Source organism: Schizophyllum commune, assembly GCF_000143185.2.
Source record: "Schizophyllum commune H4-8 unplaced genomic scaffold SCHCOscaffold_18, whole genome shotgun sequence".
Classification (NCBI taxonomy): Eukaryota; Fungi; Basidiomycota; class Agaricomycetes; order Agaricales; family Schizophyllaceae; genus Schizophyllum; species Schizophyllum commune.
In genome coordinates, this window is record NW_026089555.1 from 222506 (window position 1) to 241116 (window position 18611).

The following is an 18611-nucleotide window of genomic DNA, read 5'->3' on the forward strand; positions in this document are numbered from 1 at the left end:
GCCACCGACCACCTATGAGCATACCGCTTGATGCTATCGTGATCGACTGGAACGAGCGCGGGCTGCATACTGCATGCGTCACTAGCGGGACCCAATAAATATTCTACAGGTCTACACCGTCATGGTCAGCGCGCTTGGCTGAATCTTTGCGAAAGAGGTAATAGATGACATGCGCACAACCACATCTGTAGAGTAGAAGCAGTCAGCACGTCGGTCCATAGTTCGGGCGACGGACCACTCACATTATACCACCAATACGACCTACGGTCCGCCTTCTCCGAATAATCGCTGGTAAAACCCACCGCTGCCGCACCCGCCAATGCATATACCAATACGCTCATGAGAAGCGGCGGGTGCCAGAGGTACGTGAGCCCGGCCGTCCAGGAGAAAAGAAGCACCACCAGCGACCACCTCGCCAGTTTCTGCGGCAATACGATCGGCAATGTCTTGCGCCCGATGGCTGCGTCGCCCTCACGGTCGCGGAAGTCCTGCGCCTGGCCCTGCGAAAGAGTATGTCAGGCGCGGGATAAGCGATGCCTGGGAAGCCGTCCGACGTACCGTCGTCGCGAAGATAAGCCCTGTCGTAAGCAGGGCCTGCGTCGCTGACTTCGATGGGGGGTTGCCGTGCGCTATGAGGCCGCATAATCAGTCGAGGGATCGGTCTGCCGTATGGAGTGGAAATCGTACCCATGCATGTTAAGAGTCCCCAGGTGTAGATGAAGTAGCCGCAGGCGCCCATGAGCGACTTTGACCACCACCAGCGCGCGCACCGTCCTTCGTTGTACGCAACAACGCCCGTAAAATATATAAGGCTAAGTCGGAGGAGGCCCACGCGATAGCTGAAGAGCAAGGAGAGGGCGAGGACGCCATAGTACAGAGTTTTGGCCCGCTCTGTCGTGATACGCCCTGACGGGATGGGCCGACGAGGTTTTGAAAGCTTGTCTTCGTCCTGCCCGACAATCTGTTTACCGCGTCAATCCAGGCGTGCCGCAAGCCGAATCGGAAGCAGCAGCGTCGCACTGACTTGATTGCCTATCTGTACGCCCGCTCAGCAGTTTACGTCAAGCCTCGGCATGCAACGTCGCACCTCAAATCCCACCAAATGACAGAACATCCAAAGAAGCCCGATGAGGAAGGCGCCTATGTCTGTCGACTCCGACAGAACAGCACTCATGACCAACTGCGGGACCGCATCAGGATAATCCGGAGACCGAGGAGAACAAGGAACGTGCCCACCACTGGCATGACCACCGCGGTTAGATCCGCCTCGGTGAACAGATAGACGAGCAATAGCACGTCGACCACCCTGTCACGGGCGCGCCGTATTCCGAGCAAAACGCGTCGCGCGGCATCAGGTATAGACACGCTAAGCATAGTTGACAGCTTGCAATGTTGAAGATGACGCCAACGGAGACTAGAAGGATGTCGGAAAAAAGCGCGTACACCTTTTATGACAGACCCTGTGCGCGTGCGATGCGGCGGCCTGACAATGTTGCAACGCCCGAACGCGTGTCGACCTCGCCGCACCACTGCATCTCGCCGCAAAAAGCTTGACATCAGAACCAGAAGATATCTGTCGATGCGCTGGGATCATTCTTCTGTTGGTCGCCAGGCTGGGCGGGCGCTTGCACTAAAGGAATCGAGCTGGAGCACGCAGTTAGGCGCTGCCGTGGACGAGATGCAAAGTCGCCTTGAGATAAATTCGGTAACACAGTTCCAGGTAGAGAAGCAAGTTGAAAAAGAAGTGATGATCTTCATTGACCTCTGAGAGCGTGAGGGAACAAACAACCTGCGGAAGAGACATTGCACCTTCACTTACGTAATTAGATCTCGTGCGAATCGGCTGGAGCCGAAGTTCAACTTGGACCAAGTACTCGTACGTTCCAGGGCTACGAAGCCGCTATTCAAGACCTTCGCTCTCGACTTTCCTTCACGAACAGCGATTAGAGCTCACTGCAGGCTGGGATCGTCCGGCTGTATATCCGCACCCTTTTCCCACCTTTCCGACCAACTCAATTCACTTCGAAGCATCACGCGGCCGCAATTGCTGGCGCTGAATGCAAGAAACCGCCTTCTGAAGGTCGCGCCCGATATGTTGTGATATCCCTCTCAAAGACCGAACCGTTCTGCTGCATCTCGGCTCGCTCTGGGAGGAGACGTCTTTTGCCTTCCTCGGATCCATCATTCTCGGCTGCTAACGTCGGCACGATCATGCTTTTCATCAATAAGACACGGCTGATGCAGATTCGACTAACAGAAGACGTTGCCACCCAGTGACCTGTGTGACTCCAGGCGAGAATTAGGGAAAGGGGGAACGTGTAGAATACCTTTAGGCACCTGATTACCAAAAATCACGATATTTGGACGCGACCTCACCCCGCAGATGCAAGAATGCTAACGGCCCTCTGAGCTGGTTTCCGGGGCAATACGAAGACGATCGGTGACGCCAGAGACATGGTGGAAAAAAATTGAAGGTACAATTCGATGTAGGTGTAACATAGCTTACTTACAGTGGGTCATTCACAAGTCAGACCACAACAGTCAGAATGTGGATGGCCAGACAATCAGGTGCCTAAAGGCATTCTACACGTTCCCCCTTTCCCTGATTCTCGCCTGGAGTCACACAGGTCACTGGGTGGCAACGTCTTCTGGCGCGCCGGGCCGTGGGAAACGAATCGCAAGTCACGTGATGTTAGTCGAATGTCTTACCTCGGACAAGGTTTTCGTGGAGTACGCTTCCCAGACTGATCATGCGCCTCCTCCGTCTTACGCCGGCGAACTCCCGAACGCCCGCGCAAACGACGACGACGGCGCCTACGTAGGCTGGACTTCTCTGTACCCGCCGTCACCATGCCGCTCGAAGTGGACGGCTCGCACCTCATCGCTATCATTTCCCAGTCTATCGTGTACGGCATCTCGCTCCCGTTGTTCGCGACGACTATCTGGGCGCTAAAGGGGTCCCAGCACGCCTCGCGGATCTGGTACCCTGCTGCGTTCGCCCTCTTCGCGCTGAGCACGGCGGTGAGCACCCCCTCCTCCCCCCTCATGACGATGTATCTGATGACTCTGCGCAGCATGTCGTCGTGGACTCCAGGAATACGTACATCGGCCTCATTGGCAACGCCGGCGAGGCCAAGGTCTACTTCTCGGACATCACGAGGGAGAAGGCGAAGAACACGATAAACCTTCTCGAGACTGCGCTGGCGGACGCAATCCTGGTGGGTGGACCCAACTCCGCGCCCCCGAAGCCCAGTTCCTGAGCCGTTACACGCAGATCTACCGATGCTGGGTGCTCTACCGAAATTGGTGGATCATCGCATTCCCCTGCGTGTGCTGGGTCGGCACCGTCAGTGCGTCACTCAGTAGCCTCCCTCAATCTCGAAAGCTAATCGCACCTCGCGCAGTCTCCGGCTCTTTCTCCCTATGGGCCACAATAAGACTGGCAAGCGTCTCCGTGGAGGACGTGGTCGCGCAGCAATACTCGATTGCGTGGATAACAGCATTCTACTCTACGACCCTTGCCACCACCTTTATCTCGACAGGTGCGTCTCGATTACGTACCCAGCGCGTACCTTTAACTGATCCCGCCCTTAGGCCTCCTTGCGCGCAAACTCTGGATCGTCCACTCTTACAACTTCAGCAACTCGAGTTCGTCCACGGACGGCCGCACCTCCGTCTGGCCCATCCTCCTCGTCGTCGTCGAGTGCGGCGCGCTCTACGCCATCGCAAACATTGCCATGATCACCGTCTTCACCGTCGCCACCGTGCCCGCGACATACATCCTCGTCGATTTCGTGTGTACTAGCATCGCCACTATCCCCTTCTCCCCAGCCTGACCTTACCAACCACCACAGATCGGCCAGCTCATACCGCTCACCTTCTACCTCATCATCGTGTGCGCGGCGCTTCAGAGGATAGAGAAGGGCGTGCGGGGCGGCAGGGCAAGAACGACCACGACGGGCTTCGCCGTCAGTGGCATGCGTTTCGGCGGGACGACATCCTACCCGCCACATTCCGTCGAGATACATATCGACAGATTAGCGACGGAGGGGACCGGGTCGAGTGCTACGAGGATATCTGAGCGCAGTCAGAGAGATGACTGGGGTGAGAGCGACAAGCCATAGCCTTAGAGGATCCAGACTTGCATCGGTTTATCGAGCAGTGTTGTACGCATCGATATATTTATCCCATTTATATTCCCGCCGCTGATGCTCGGGTGGAAACACTCCAGTACTGGGGACTGAGGTAGAACCTGATCAGCAGTTCGCGATGGGGGACAGCACCCGCGGAAGGCTGGGCGCGGTCGCGCACCATAAGCTGAATGGGGATCTGTTTCGGGGTCCGCCGAGCGCGGAATCAGAATCCATCACATGGCCCTCATGCCGAATCACCTCCCCGTGTTCCGTCCTCCGTGGGCATTTATGGCGGAGTTCATCAGGCGGTATAAGATGCGGCGCTTCTTGTCGTCTACCGCAACGCAAACACCATGTCTGACGAGCCCTGGATCCCGAAGAACACCGTCGAAGAGAGTGCGTTTTGCTAGCTTGCCTGGGTCGCGAGTTAGGACTGACGCGGTGTCATTTGAATGTGATAGCTTTGCGCTTGATGACCGCGCCTGGTGCGCTGCTTGAGACGGAGACGGCGTGCATCGATGGGCGGGTGTACAGCGTGTACAAGAACCTGCCGGCGTCGTGCCGTGCGCTGTGGCTGCAGGTCGTGCGGATGTACGGCGATCGGGAGTATGTGGTGTTCGAAGAGCAGCGATACACGTTCCGTGCGGCCCATGAGCAGGCGCTAAAGACGGCGGCAATGTTCCGGGATGCTTATGGGATTGGTAAAGGTAGGTTTGCTGTGATGGGGTGGTGGAATAGGATTTGAGAATGGAACCTTTACAGGCGACCATGTGGGGATCGTCTCGAGGAATATCCCGGATTACCTCGTTGTGTTCTGGGCCTGTCGTAAGTCAGCAATTTTCCCTTGACTTGCGATCCTACGATAGCATTTTCAGACCTCCTCGGGGCCGTGCCCGCCCTCGTCAACTGGTGAGCCGTTTCGTCACTCTTATGATTCTTCACGCTGAACTCAAGTCAAACAAGCACCCTGACCCAAGAAAGTATCAAACACTCCATCATCCTCTGCGACTGCAAGCTTATCCTGCTCGACCCCGAGCGCGCCGACCTCCTCGAGCCGGCAATCGACGACCTGCTCAACACCACACACGCCAAAGACGTCCTCGTCCTCGAGAGCCACGAGGGCAAAGGATGGTGGAAGGGCACGAAGTCCTATTCGGACGAGCTCGCGAAGTACGAGGGCGATGGGGTGGATGTGGCCAGTAACGACCCGGGGATCGTTCCCGAGGACGACGCGATCATACTGTTCTCGAGCGGGACGGGGAGTCTGATGCCGAGTGGGTGATCCTTAGTTTTATGTTTTTCTTTTCTTTCAAGTCAGACTAACTGATGAATATATGACCAGAGGCCTGTCTGAGCACGCAACGCGCACTGTTGACGAACTTGTTCAACGTGACTTTTGCTCTCGCTAGCTTTGGCTACCAGACAGGCTAAGATATCGCTCGCAGGTCATCTCCAACGGCCACCGCGCTACAATACGTCGCGGGGAGAAGCCCGTCTCGGGCATCATCCCTCCGCCGATGGGCGTATTCTACCCGACGCCTATATTCGGTGCTATTGGTACGTTGTATGCTAGATGGTCGATGAGGGTGTTGATGAGCTACAGGTATATCCCTCGGTGTAAGTGACCGACTCAGAGAGTTCAGCCCGAAGTTAACCAAAGCATCTTCGTAGCTGCTAGCGACCTTTATGGGCGCGAAGCTTGTCTATGTGAGAGAGTACAAGCCTTCGGAGTGTGCGTCGTGTCTTCATTGCATTACTACCCGCCTTTCTGACAAGAACTCACACTTTCTTTCTAGTGGCAAGGTACGCTCTGCAATATCCCGCCCTTCGAACGAACACCAATACACGTCGCATTCACAGCCTCATCAGGAAAGAAGACATCAAGTTCGTCTCTGCGTAAATATCTTACTTCTGTTTTATCGTCTTTTCTTTCTTACATTTCGTCGATCTTCGTTCTTACATTCCGTCGATCTTCGTTCTTACATCCCTTCGAACAACATCAGCACCCAGAACGCCATTCACGACCTCATCGATCTGGCGAGCACCGAGCTGCAGGGTCATCGGTTTATCACCGTCGGCGTTGCCGGGGGCGCGGTGCACAAGGACTTTGCGCGGAGGGCAAGGGAGGCGTTTCCGGGGGCGATGATGTGAGTTCATGGGGTAGGATTTGTAGCTATGTTTTGGGAGGCGATGGGAAGAAGAAGGGGTGGGATACTGGGCTGCGAAACGGGGTTGGGAAATTAGGCGGAGGGAAATCAAGCGGAGGGAACAGGAGGAGGAGATGTGGGGAGAAGCAGGGAGAAATCGACGCTGACATGTCGCCCCACAGAGGCCAAGGCTACGGGATGACGGAGATGAACGCGTCGTGTGTGACTACTTGTGCGTGCCTTTGCTTTACCGTTCACGAGAAGGCTCAGCTTCAGTTGAACCTATGCAGCCGCGGAAGACTTCTCCGCTCGGCCGCTGAGTTGGTGAGTGTGCCCTTTTAGGCTTGCTTGTGGCTTTCGGGATGCCCTGGCTTGCTTGTGGCGTCCGTAATGCTCTGGCTCGCTACCGGGTTGCCCTGTCTCGCTACCGGAATGCTCTGGCTCGCTATCGAACTATACGATAGCTCACTTGGCCTCGTCCTCTAGCGGCACCCGCGTCCCCGTCGTCGACGCTATGGTGGTGGACGAGAATGGGAGAAAGCTGCCGCCAGGCCATACGGGCGAGATCTGGGTGCGCGGGCCGAACGCGATGAAGTGTTATTATGGCGATCCGGGTAAGTAGAAAGGCTGTCCTTCGAGAGACTCCAACTATCACTGATTGAATACGCTACTTCGAAGACTGACCAAATTGTAGAAGCGACCGCGAAATTCATGACCAAGGACGGCTGGTGCAAGACGGGCGACATAGGCGCCGTGTGCGCGGAGGGCTTCGTGTATATCACTGATCGGAGTGCGTGTCGAGTCTTCCTGCCCGCGAGTTCTGATCGCTGTGGCTGACGACGGAACGTAGAGAAAGACATGATCATCCGGGACGGATTGAACGTTGTACGTCGCTCTTCACCTACTAAGTGAGTTCCAGTCCTCATCGTATATCGTAGGGGAGTATCTCGATCGAGAACGCGCTATACGCCCATCCTGGCGTCTCGGAGGCCGCTGCTGTACCGGTCCCGGATGAGCGCTCGGGGGAGCTTCCTGTCGCGGTGGCGGTGGTTAAGGAAGGTCATCGCGAGCAAGTGACGGAGGAGGGGCTGCTTGAGTTACTAAGGAAGAAGCACGTGTTCGTTAGTCGGTTAGTATACAGGATGCTGATGAACACCAACAGGTTGCCCAAGCATGCGGTCCCGCTCATGATCGTCTTGACGAACGAGCCCTTGAGTGAGTTGTCTGGAATTGATCGGATGTCGTCGACGCTAACAGGCTTCCAGAGCGCAATGCGGCGGGTAAGGTGCTGAAAATTGAGCTGAAGGAATCCATGGCAACGGAGTGGCAGAAGCGGAAGGCCGCCTGAACAAGATATGAAAGGTGTTGGCCCTATCGTAGGATGGATCGATCCTGTACTATGGAGCTATGCTACTTCTTGATTAGCGGACTGTATGGCGAACAATCGTCGCCTTGGCACCGATAAAGAGTAAAAGACTGCCGCTAGTCTACTCAAGGCTCAATGTGCCTCATGCCATGATGTCCAAGAGTGTCGCCATCGGCGAACAGGTATTTGGTTTTCGCGACAGGCGCCTATTTCCTAAATTGGCGAAAGACGTGCGAACAGGGCCGGAAACAAACACAAACAAGCCCCTCCTTGACCCCGCCCTCCATTTATATTCTGCAGAGGCCGAAACTCAGAGGGCCGCTCACACACCCCGGTTATCCTGTTACAGAAAGCACATGACCAAGTGCACTGTCCCAGCAACACAGCAATTAGATCCGCAAGGCGGCTCTTTACACGAACCATCGCGTCGGACCTAGAACGACAGTCAGCGTGCCCCCCGCGTTTCTCCTCGCGTTTTTGAAGCCACTGCTGCTGTACACGCCGATCCCCCACCTATCCCGACCCTCCAGAGCCGTGTTCAAGGTCGGTCCGAAACGCATGGTTGCTTATCGCACTTTTGCACCCAGCTTATCTCGAGCGCCAATACCCGCAGGACATTTGCATATCCGTCATCAACACCATGGAATCCCACGCTAGTTCCTATTCTTCAGCATCCATCATGACAGAGGACGAGGAGGATTGGGAGGATTATGTGAAGGGAGGCTACCACCCCGTCAAGATTGGCGACACGTTTTCCGACGGACGATACCTAGTCGTGCGCAAGCTCGGCTGGGGACATTTTTCGACCGTATGGCTGGCGAAGGACACCAGGTGCGTGTGCGCGCTAAGCAGGATGTCTATCGCTGAAGACCTTGGAGGTTGAATCGCCATGTCGCGCTCAAGATCGTCAAATCTGCGCCACGGTACACGGAGACCGCATTGGATGAGATCAAGCTGCTACAACGGCTGATCACGTCCAACAATCCCCCAGCTCCAGCAACACCGGAGAACCCTAATCCCCCTCCTTCCCCATCACAGACGCACCCGGGACGCTCGCACGTCATCAGCTTCCTCGACCATTTCCGCCACAAGGGGCCTAACGGGACCCATGTATGCATGGTTTTCGAGGTCCTGGGCGAGAACCTACTCGGCCTCATCAAGCGGCACCAGCACAAGGGCGTCCCTATGCCCCTCGTGCGCCAGATAGCGAAGCAGGTCCTCCTCGGCCTTGATTACATGCATCGCTGTTGCGGCGTCATCCATACCGGTGTGTGTGTCGCTAGCGTTGCCCCGCGCCACGGCTTACGCCTATGACGTCCTGCAGACTTGAAGCCCGAGAACGTGCTGATTGCCATCGACGACGTCGAGTCCATCATCGAGGCCGAGCTCGCTGCGAGCGCGGCGCCCTCCCCCTCTTCCTCGGCCCCGCGGACCAAACTCGTCGGCGTCCCGCCGTCAAAGGGGCGCGGGGGCAACCAGACGCCGCGCGTGGAGTCGGTGTTTATCACAGGCTCGCAGCCGCTGCCCTCCCCCTCGTCGACGAGCAGCCTGAGCAGCCTGTGGAACGGCCCGGGCAGCGCCGGCGCGTCCAGCGTCGACAAGTGGGGCTTCGGGATGACGAAGATCGCGAACCAGGACTCGACGGGCTCGGAGGCGGCGGAGGCGCGCCAGGCGGGCGGGGACGAGCGGAACGCGAACGCGGCGGCGGCAGCGGCGGCGGATCAGATCAGCGACGCCATGGCCGGTATCGCGCTGAACGGGAAGCCGCCGGGGCCGGGGCCGTCGCTGCTATCGCAGCAGGCGCCGGCGGACGCGGTACCGCCCGAGATCGCGACGCCGAAGCCCGAGGACGAGGAGGCTGCGGCGCTGCTGAGCGCGACGGAGAAGATAACGGTAAAGATCGCGGACTTGGGGAACGCGACTTGGGTCGAGCATCATTTTACGGACGACATCCAGACAAGGCAATATCGCTGTCCAGAAGTTATCCTTGGCGCAAAGTGGGGACCAAGCGCGGACATCTGGAGTGTGGCCTGCATTGTCAGTATCTTACGCAGCACATATTGTGCCGCCCACTGAAGTATTCCTGCAGATCTTCGAGTTGATAACAGGTGGCGATTATCTATTCGACCCTGCGTCCGGTTCAAAATACAGCAAGGACGACGACCACATCGCGCAAATCATGGAGCTCATGGGCGACATCCCCAAATCCATCGCCTTCGCCGGAAAATATTCTAGCGAGTTCTTCAACCGCAAAGGCGAGCTCCGGCACATATCAAAGCTACGCTACTGGCCGCTCGACGCGGTGCTGCACGACAAGTACCTGTTCCCGCGGCCCGAGGCCGAGGCGCTGGCCGCCTTCCTGACGCCGATGCTGCAGCTGTACCCTGATCGGCGCGCGCCCGCGTCCGAACTCGTCAAGCATCCGTGGCTCGACGGCGTCGTCGTGCAAGGTGAGGTAGACGTGCTGCGGCGGCTGGAGGAGATGGCGGCGCGGGCGAGGGAGGGGCGGGCATCGGTGGAGCGGGTGGACGCGATGAAGCCTGTGGATGATATGGCGACGGTGCGGGAGGCAGAGGAGGAGGAAGAGGAGGAGGCGCTTCCGCCTAAGGAGCCGCCACCTGCGTATCCGGGAGGGCAGCCGGCGTTGCGGGTGCAGACTTAGGGCGGGATATGTGAGTGTAGCGCCGGATCTAGCGCGCGGGTTGTAGAATATATCTGGCAGCGGGCGTGCCTTCAAGCTCACTGCCTGCGTGTAAAGTGCGTGTATCATTGCATTCCTATAATCTACTTATTCTCGTTGTATACTCCTTCCTTTTTGCTTCCTCCTCTTATCATCTACTCCCACTTCTTTCTTGTTTGTATTCCTGTTCGCTTCGTTGTTGTTGTAGCTGTTTGCTGTTGTACGGACACTTTCAGTCTGTCATGCACATCATATGCCACAAGTGTAGAGGCCAGGTGGATTTCTACATATTTACATTATGTATAGCGCTTATATGCGACAATATCAGCGTCTATGATATACTATATCGTATACTCATATCTCACACAAGACGTGAGCGAGAGAAACAGTGCAAGCATGCGCAAACAATGGCGGAGCCACATCACGTGAAAAGTTGAACATCGGACCTCGGACCGGGAGTGATCGAACGTTGGAATTCCACGGATTTGTGCGGATTACCCGCGATATGGGATTCGTGGAGTTCCGCGGCAATCCTGGGTATTCCTACCAGTCTGTTTTCAGCGGATTAGAACTAGGGTCGTGGCAGCAGAGATGACCTGCCGGGCAATTCAAGACCATATAGAGCGATGAGAGATCATTTGCTGTTCACTCGAGGCCCAGTGCGCCTGAGATGATGACAGCTGTAAGTCAGGTAGAGATGCATGTTCTAGTATACTTTGAGTACTGCTCGGTAAGAGCAGTTGCGGTATGTGGCAAAGAAGCTGACTTGCGTGACTGGTTGAACTTCGTCACGTCCTCGTCACGCGAGTAGTTGAACTTCGAACTTCGGGCTTGGCGCGTGAGCAGGTCCGCGCAAGGCACGATCTTTGGAAGGAGGCGGCGGTCACTGGGTCGTCTGGTAGTCTCTCTCTACCTTCATCTTGACTACGGGGCTTGGGTTCCCCCGACTGAGCTCAGCTAACGACGAGCACGGGACGCTAGGCAAGATGATGGGCAGACGATTGGGTCCGGCGTTGAATACCGTGTGGGGGAAGCTGGCAAAGGTGAGTGCATTTGAGAGCCAGTGGCGCCCCCGAGGTCTGACCGATTGCTCGTTTATAGGTGCTTCGCCCGCGGAAGGTGCGGTCGGTGAGTATTTCTGCCACTGTGGACCCCAAACCGGGTTGTAGCCACCCGACTTTTCACCCGATAAAAGCAGTAAAAATGACCAATAAACCGAGTGAAGTCAAGGAATTTTAACCGTAAGACACGGTGACTCGAGTAGGTGAAAGCACCCTGAAAGCGGGGTGAATTGATGAGTGAGAAGAGCCCGGTCAGAACCCGCTGGTTGGGTGAATTACGGCGCAACCAGGTGTAGTCCGCGAGGCCGTTTTGCTACTTACAGGGCATTCAGATGAGAAGAGCTATGAACGAGTATGCAAAAATGTATAGAGGGCAAGCATTAGAGACTATTGGGGCACAAGGGGTCGTACATAGGGATGTATGGGAAGTAAAGCCATGTCGAGGGCGTGGGGCACCACCCGCGAGCAATGACGGGAAGGCATGCGCGACCGGGCGCGTGGCGCCCTTACAATACTGGTAAGTTGGGCACGATTCTGCAATGGTGTCAGTACGTATGACGGGCGCACGTAGCTGAGCACGCACCTTAGCTACATCGCGCTGGGGCTATGACGAGGGCCCACGGCTTGTTTTCCGCACCCTTCCCGCACCTGTCACGTCTTTCTGGTCTTGCTCTCGCTCCGAGGGCACGGGGAGCGTCAAAACTGAAGGCGTCATGAGCCAGAGGAGTGGTGGGAGAAGACAACGAACGCTCCGCTTTGACCGCTAGACGTGGCGTCATCATTTTTGGTGCACGTGACAGACGGACTTAGAGATTTCGTCGCGTCTGGCCTATGATCACAAGTGAGCTTGTAGCCGACTTGTAGCAGCCGTGAACGGCCTTCCTCACGCGTGATATCATCTACACTGGTGCGCACATATTTATACTGTATCTTCAGACCATTTTCTCTTGATTGCTGGCCACGGTAAGACCGAAGGCAAAAGCAGGCCTCATGTTATGGCGCTGACACAGCAAAAAGTTGGTATTCGTACTCATCAGCAGCAGGTAATTGTATCGCAGTCACGAATTTCTCAGTCCTGCAGCAATCTATAGGTGATAGCCCACAATCTGATCGAAATACCTAATTCACCCTGTTTCTACCCTGCTCAACCATGTTTTAACCATCGCAGTGGGTGAATTTGGGACACGACCATGTTATCGGGTGAAGGCACCGGTGACTGTAACCCGGTATGGGGTCCACAGTGTGCATTCATCGGATACTCGGCCCCTAGCCCGTGCTGGGTCTTCATAGTCAACTTGGTGATGAAGAAGTGGGGGACAACTGACCAGCGATTACAGATTCGCACGCGCCGTGAAACGTATACCGCGCTGCCTACGCACGGCAGCGGGATCCGGGTGCGTACACAATTCGACGTCGCTGCGGGTAGTGGGGTGCTAATGAGTTAATTGTAGGCGGAGATGATGGACGAGGATAACCGGGCGTGGTAATCGTGCTCACGGACAGCTTCCGGCTTGCCTCGAGGACCCGCTGGGCGTCCCGAAACAGCTCGGGATGGAAGCTCGGAGGAAAGCTGGCGGGCTATAGCGGTGCATACTTGTCGGCGTGACTCAAGCTAGGTGGCAGAAATATTCCAGTTAGCCCGATGGACTTCAGGCAAGGTTGCGACCCATTCCCAAACTATGATAGTGCAGGAACTGGTAGTGCTCGCCTGGTATTTCCAAGCTCACAATCGGGCTCATATACATAGTCGGCACGTGTGCCCGATAAACCATATGAGGGGTGAAGTGGGCTTGGCACGCGCAGCCTGCCTCCCACCTCCTTGAGCCTTTGCTGGTACTGAAGCGTACTGAAGCTTGAAGGCCTCTGACGGGTTCGAAAGGCATGGGCGCCAATCTTTACGACAAGCGCCCGCCGGCGAGAAGCCTGACTGGAAATATTGCAAATATTTGTCCCTTTCTACTGCTCTTTCTCTCCCTCCATCTGCACATATAAGGCCCCCCTTTATCTTTCAACCTCGGGCGACGAATCGTGCAGTGGGCGTGCATCCAGCCACTGCACTGAACGGTCTCTGGCTTCTAGCCAAGCGTGCGAGAGAACGGAAGGCATGTCGCAACCGGATCGCGCGCCCACGCTCGCAGGGCGGGCGCTTCGTCGCGCATCGAATCTGCTCGCGCCCAACGGCCAGCCCGTGATGCGCGAGCTCGTCGACACCCAGTCCCCGGCACCGCGCAAGGTGGGCAGAGGACGCATCACGGACTCCATCCGCCGCAAGTACAAGGAGGTTCGCGACCACAAGTACATGCGGCGCGTGCGCTCCAGCTCGAGCGCGGTGACCCCCGTGGAACCCCCGCAGCCCCCCAAGCGCTCAGCGTCAGCCGACGTGGCGCTCATCGGCACACCGCAGCACAGCGATCCCCCCGCCCCCGCGCCCACGTCTGATGTCGTCGTGCCGCAGATGCTCAAGGACGGGACGCCGATGGACAAGGTCACGAACAAGAAGCGCAAGCGCGTCATCTTCCGCGTCGACGCAGACATTGGGCATATCGTCTGGGAGGGGAGGATACACCGATTCAGTGCGTGTGACCGACCCCCTCGCCGCCACCGCGCATGCTAACCGTTCCCCCTAGTCCCGATCGAGAATATCAAGGAGATTCGTACGGGCGCGGATGCGCGCCTGCACAGGCAGCACTTCCAGCTCTCAGAAGAGTACGAGAACCGGTGGCTCACGATCATCTACGTGCTTGCTGGCAACTACAAGACCCTGCATCTCATTGCTCCCACGCACGACGCGTTCACAATGTGGGACCGCACTCTCCGCCAGCTTCACACCATCCGCGCCGCGCTCATGACCGGTCTCGATCACGGCGAGATGCGTCAGGCCGTTTGGGAACGTCAGTACTGGACGCGTGCCGACGAGCAGCGTGATCACGTGCTCGTCTTCGAGGAAGTGCAGAAGCTCTGCCGCCAGCTGAATATCAACTCGGCGTCGGAGGATCTTCAGCGTCTATTCAAGCAAGCAGATCGCCAGGGGCGCAACTACCTTGACTTCGACGACTTCCGATTCTTTGTCAAGCTGCTCAAAGCGCGTCCGGAAGTCGAGCGGCTTTACAAGAAATTAGCCGCCGGTGGCGCGTTCGACTTCGAGACATTCGCCAAATTCATGCGCGAAGAGCAGGAGTCGACGCTCACCGAGGTGGAGCTACGCGCCATTTACGACAAGCATACCGCTCAGACGTCTCCGACCACCCCGCCCTCTGACTCTCCCGGTTCCCCACCATGCCTTACTCTGGACGCGTTCACCAACTTCCTGATGTCTTCCGATAATGCGGCGCTGGACGATGGTTCAACTCATGACATGACCCGGCCTTTGTCTGAATACTATATTTCCTCATCACATAATACTTACCTCGTTGGCCACCAGCTCGTCGGCGTCAGCACGGTCGAGGGCTACATTCGCGCGCTCCTTAGTGGTTGCCGCAGCGTCGAGGTCGACATCTACGACGGCCCGACACCGAGCTCGGAGCCTCTGATTTTCCATGGGAAGACGCTCGTGAGCAAGGTGCCGCTGCGCTCAGTGTGCGCGGCGATCGCGAAGTACGGCTTCGTGGCGAGCCCGTACCCGCTCATCATCTCGGCGGAGATGCACTGCAGCGTGCTCGGACAGGTGCAGGTCGCGCGCGTCATGATCGAGGAGTTCGGGGACACGCTGGTGCGCGTACCGCTCGAGGACGTGCCCGAGGATGGTTGGAAGGTAGACCACTTGCCGAGTCCGGAGGAGCTGCGTGGGAAGATCTTGCTCAAGTCGAAGAACGTGTATGTGGGCCAGTCTCGCAACCCGGACGCGCCGCCGGACCTCGAGCTGACATCGACGACCACCTCGGAGTCGGACTTCCTCGAGGCGGCTGGGATATCGGAGTATGCCAGCACGGTGAAAGGTTAGTTGTGATTCATCCGATTATGGATATGTACTTATGACCCTTGTAGACTTCTCAAAGGGTATACTCCAGCGTGTACGCACACGTAGGTCGAACTCGAGTGCCGCACGCACCTCGGCTGCCTCCGCTCCCGCAGCGCTCAACGGCGCCATCTCTTCGTCCCCACCCTCCATGCACTGGCGCAACTCCAGCATGTCGCGCCGACAGTCTGAGAACAGCACCACCACCACTCCCGCAAAGCCCAAGATGGCGCGCGAGCTGCTTGCGCTGCTGGTGTACACGATGGGCGTCAAGTGTCGCGGGCTGAACAAGAAGGAGACGTACGAGCCGTCGCACATGTTCTCGCTCTCTGAAAACCGGGCGAACAAGATGCTTCTGAAGACGCCGACGGGGATGCTGGACTTGGCAAAGCATTGCCGCGATCATTTGGTACGGGTGTACCCGCGAGGGACGCGTGTCAGCTCGAGCAACTTCCCGGCGGAGGCGGTCGTGCGGTACTGGTGTGCAGGCGCGCAGGTCGTGGCTATCAACTGGCAGACCTTTGGTGAGTGAAACACCCCAGGGTTGGTGAATATGGATGCTGACATTCTTTGTAGACTTAACGTACATGCTCAACCACGCCATGTTCCAGCGGAATGGACGGCGAGGATATGTCTTGAAGCCCTCACCGCTTCGCGCACCTACCAGGGATCTGTTTGCCAACACCGCCGGACGCATATTCGATGTCGAGATCATCTCTGCGCAACAGCTGCCTCGAGCGAAGGACGCGACCGGGCGCGAGATCCTCGGCATCGTCGACCCTTACGTCGAGGTCAGCATCCACGTCCCCGAGTGGCACCTCCTGCAGCGCGCGCCTGGCAGCGGCAGCGGACGCGACTCTCCCTTCGAGAGCGGCGAGCCCGCGGCCAAGCGTGTCTTCGTGCGCACGGGGACAGTCCGCGCGAACGGTTTCAACCCGGTGTGGGAGCAGCGGCTCCTGATCCCCTTCTCTGTCGCGGGCGGAGAGGATATGTACGATCTGATCTTCGTGCGCTTCGAGGTGAAGCAGGAGGCTGGGACTGCCGACGAGGACGATATGCCGCTCGCTGTGTATTGCTCTAGTTTGGGGGCACTTGCGCGGGGTAAATGTCTGCGATCTCGACTTTCCGTCTTTCTATGCTGACGCTGCTTTCCAGGTTACCGCCACTTGCCCCTCCACGACGCCCATCTCTCGCAATATCTATTCTCTACCCTCTTCGTGCGCATCGGCGTCCGCGATGCGTAAATCATCTTCCCCTCATCCCTCTGCTCCCCTGGTGGACAACTCTGGAATCCCCACAATGAAACGAACGCCTGCGGTTATTGTACAGAAGTATTTATGGTATATATTCACGATCGTTCGCAGCACCTACGTACTCACCCTCGACAGCATCTGCATTCAGTACCAGTCGTTTAATTCCCCTGTTGATGTCAATGATCCTACCGTATGCCCTGCCCTGCTTTAGCTTAGGTACGCGCCTCGTATTTCCGGTCTTTGACGACGAATGTAAATGCGTTCTTCGCATCCTTTGAGTGGCATATTTCGGGGCGGGAAGTTGTTGAGTGCTCTTTTTGCTGTTCGGGCGCCTCGTTCACTAAAAAGACGACTTTTGTGCTCACCGATTCTCGCAGATTAGCTTTGCATGATTGGGCGTTTGGCGTACGGCTTGCTGGGACGGACCCATTAGGCAAGGTGCATGGCCTTTGTGGCCGCCATGCCTTCCCTCCGCTGCAATGGCCTTTGTCTCTGGCTTCGCCGACCATACCCATCTCGCGCTGCCACTCTCGAGCGCGACTCTGCCCCATGCCATCACCCACTCGTACCCCTCCGCTTCTCTTCCCCGTAGCATGTTCCCCGGCCTCTACTGCCACTCCCAAGCGTCAGGTCTACCTACACTCGCGAAACCCCTCGCCGAACTGCGCCACCGAGATCGACGACTCGCTCGCCGTGCAGGGTGATGCGTACACCGAACGTGACGATGGTCATATCCTCTACGCCCTTGGCTACCTGACGACACCTGCACGCATCGCAGAGGCTGCTACGCAGCGCGGGTTTGGCGTGTGCGGTGATCCTGAGCTGACGGTGCACGCCTTTCTTCGCCGGTTGGAGAACGCGACGGGCGTGTGTGAGGGAAATGGGTTGATGGAGGTTCGGATGGCGGGGGAGGGAGCTGGCGGAAGCACCAACTGCGCTCAAAGCGGTGGTCATAGTACCAGAGTCGGTGGAGATGGCGAGCAGGTCGAGGTCGTGTGGCTCATCCTCGTCAAGGGCCTGAGTCCGCGCGTCGAGGACATGGTGGTGCCCGACATTCTGCTCCAGCGCTTCCAGGAGTCTATGCCGACAGATGAGATGCCGGCGCTCTATCGGATTGCGGCTCGCGGTGGAGGAGAGGGCAAGGTGAAGACGGAGGTGCGTCTCCACGACATGCATGCAACTGAGCGTCTGACGAATTCTTTTTTCCTCTTCAGAAAGCCCCAACACCATCTCCTCCTATGATCTGCCACTGCCCCCGCCGCTCCCGCCTCGTTCTTGGCTACGTGACGAACCCGCGTGCGCTCTATCGGCAAGCTCTACGCACCGGAACGGCCATACCTGGCGACTTCGCAGCGACACTGGAACGCATCCTGCGTCGCATACGGCGCCTGACGGGCCGCGCGTTATCAGACACGGTTCTCAAGCTGTCTGATGGCGGGTGGCTGCTGATTGTGGCCGATGCGGCGGACTTGGGGGGAGAGCAGGGAACAGCGACGGCTCTAGAGGGGCAGATTGCGGGGATGGCTGGGTTCACGCCAGGGACGACAGGACAACTGGCCGGACAAGAGGCGACGCTAGACGCGCTGTACGCTCGATGCTCCGAGGCCTCAATTTGCGCCTTCCAACGGATGGTGGGGACGAAGGAGGCGCCAGGGGCATATAACTGTGATTTTCCTTGTGTGAGTGGCTCCGTTGACTGTGGGGACAGAGGTGGGTTCCGATGAGAGATTGGGAGCTGACGCAAGCTTGCAGAGCTGTGCACTATCGCCTGCCGCGGGCGGTACGAGGATGTAGGAGGTATGCGCACCTCAAGAGCGAAGCTCTCGGGGACGCGGCGTTGTAACGAGCGCAGTAGTCGAAGGGTGGGCAATCGTCGTCGACTTTGGTGACTTGAATCGCTTGGCTATCCATACCGTGCTGCTGACTGCACGTTATGCGTGATGAGACCAGTTCCGGATGGTTACGCTGGATGCACAAAACACAGCGCAATCTACAGTCGCACAAAATACGCTTTGC

The 18611-nt window shown here is 57.3% G+C and overlaps 8 protein-coding genes across 8 annotated transcripts; 7 read left to right on the plus strand and 1 right to left on the minus strand.

Moving 5' to 3' along the window:
* Positions 1-24: 24 nt before the first annotated feature.
* Positions 25-1772, minus strand: SCHCODRAFT_02645659 (uncharacterized protein). The gene is made up of 8 exons (XM_050346455.1): positions 1460-1772; positions 1237-1414; positions 1088-1180; positions 1025-1036; positions 688-961; positions 559-629; positions 243-500; positions 25-185 (listed from the first exon to the last, which is right to left on the minus strand). The coding sequence occupies exons 2-8, from the start codon at positions 1372-1374 to the stop codon at positions 126-128; spliced, it is 906 nt and encodes a 301-aa protein (XP_050196943.1). The 5' UTR covers positions 1375-1414; positions 1460-1772; the 3' UTR covers positions 25-125.
* Positions 1773-2751: 979 nt separating this feature from the next.
* SCHCODRAFT_02645664 (uncharacterized protein) lies at positions 2752-4204 on the plus strand. Its single transcript, XM_003026105.3, has 6 exons — positions 2752-3021; positions 3075-3218; positions 3275-3350; positions 3405-3542; positions 3595-3794; positions 3855-4204. The coding sequence occupies exons 1-6, from the start codon at positions 2851-2853 to the stop codon at positions 4122-4124; spliced, it is 999 nt and encodes a 332-aa protein (XP_003026151.1). The 5' UTR covers positions 2752-2850; the 3' UTR covers positions 4125-4204.
* Positions 4205-4397: 193 nt separating this feature from the next.
* On the plus strand, positions 4398-7771 carry SCHCODRAFT_02645668 (acetyl-CoA synthetase-like protein). Its single transcript, XM_050346456.1, has 20 exons — positions 4398-4529; positions 4595-4840; positions 4896-4958; positions 5009-5042; positions 5097-5407; positions 5476-5522; positions 5579-5690; positions 5737-5750; positions 5805-5865; positions 5930-5936; positions 5994-6029; positions 6137-6280; positions 6463-6512; positions 6571-6604; positions 6767-6894; positions 6975-7070; positions 7131-7165; positions 7219-7391; positions 7443-7495; positions 7546-7771. The coding sequence occupies exons 1-20, from the start codon at positions 4487-4489 to the stop codon at positions 7626-7628; spliced, it is 1770 nt and encodes a 589-aa protein (XP_050196944.1). The 5' UTR covers positions 4398-4486; the 3' UTR covers positions 7629-7771.
* A 150-nt stretch (positions 7772-7921) lies between these two features.
* Positions 7922-10709, plus strand: SCHCODRAFT_02645675 (kinase-like protein). Its single transcript, XM_003026107.2, has 5 exons — positions 7922-8189; positions 8260-8477; positions 8525-8913; positions 8971-9683; positions 9736-10709. Exons 2-5 carry the CDS (start codon positions 8326-8328, stop codon positions 10306-10308), a joined length of 1827 nt encoding a protein of 608 aa, XP_003026153.1. The 5' UTR covers positions 7922-8189; positions 8260-8325; the 3' UTR covers positions 10309-10709.
* A 540-nt stretch (positions 10710-11249) lies between these two features.
* SCHCODRAFT_02645677 (uncharacterized protein) lies at positions 11250-12040 on the plus strand. Its single transcript, XM_050346457.1, has 2 exons — positions 11250-11369; positions 11428-12040. The coding sequence occupies exons 1-2, from the start codon at positions 11313-11315 to the stop codon at positions 11563-11565; spliced, it is 195 nt and encodes a 64-aa protein (XP_050196945.1). The 5' UTR covers positions 11250-11312; the 3' UTR covers positions 11566-12040.
* Positions 12041-12382: 342 nt separating this feature from the next.
* On the plus strand, positions 12383-12859 carry SCHCODRAFT_02645680 (uncharacterized protein). Its single transcript, XM_050346458.1, has one exon. The coding sequence runs from the start codon at positions 12578-12580 to the stop codon at positions 12830-12832; it is 255 nt and encodes an 84-aa protein (XP_050196946.1). The 5' UTR covers positions 12383-12577; the 3' UTR covers positions 12833-12859.
* A 343-nt stretch (positions 12860-13202) lies between these two features.
* On the plus strand, positions 13203-16879 carry SCHCODRAFT_02645684 (PLC-like phosphodiesterase). Its single transcript, XM_050346459.1, has 5 exons — positions 13203-13960; positions 14015-15322; positions 15372-15866; positions 15919-16443; positions 16498-16879. The coding sequence occupies exons 1-5, from the start codon at positions 13492-13494 to the stop codon at positions 16584-16586; spliced, it is 2886 nt and encodes a 961-aa protein (XP_050196947.1). The 5' UTR covers positions 13203-13491; the 3' UTR covers positions 16587-16879.
* Positions 16880-17005: 126 nt separating this feature from the next.
* SCHCODRAFT_02136512 (uncharacterized protein) lies at positions 17006-18482 on the plus strand. Its single transcript, XM_050341906.1, has 2 exons — positions 17006-17750; positions 17810-18482. The coding sequence occupies exons 1-2, from the start codon at positions 17145-17147 to the stop codon at positions 18317-18319; spliced, it is 1116 nt and encodes a 371-aa protein (XP_050196948.1). The 5' UTR covers positions 17006-17144; the 3' UTR covers positions 18320-18482.
* The last annotated feature ends 129 nt before the right edge of the window (positions 18483-18611 follow it).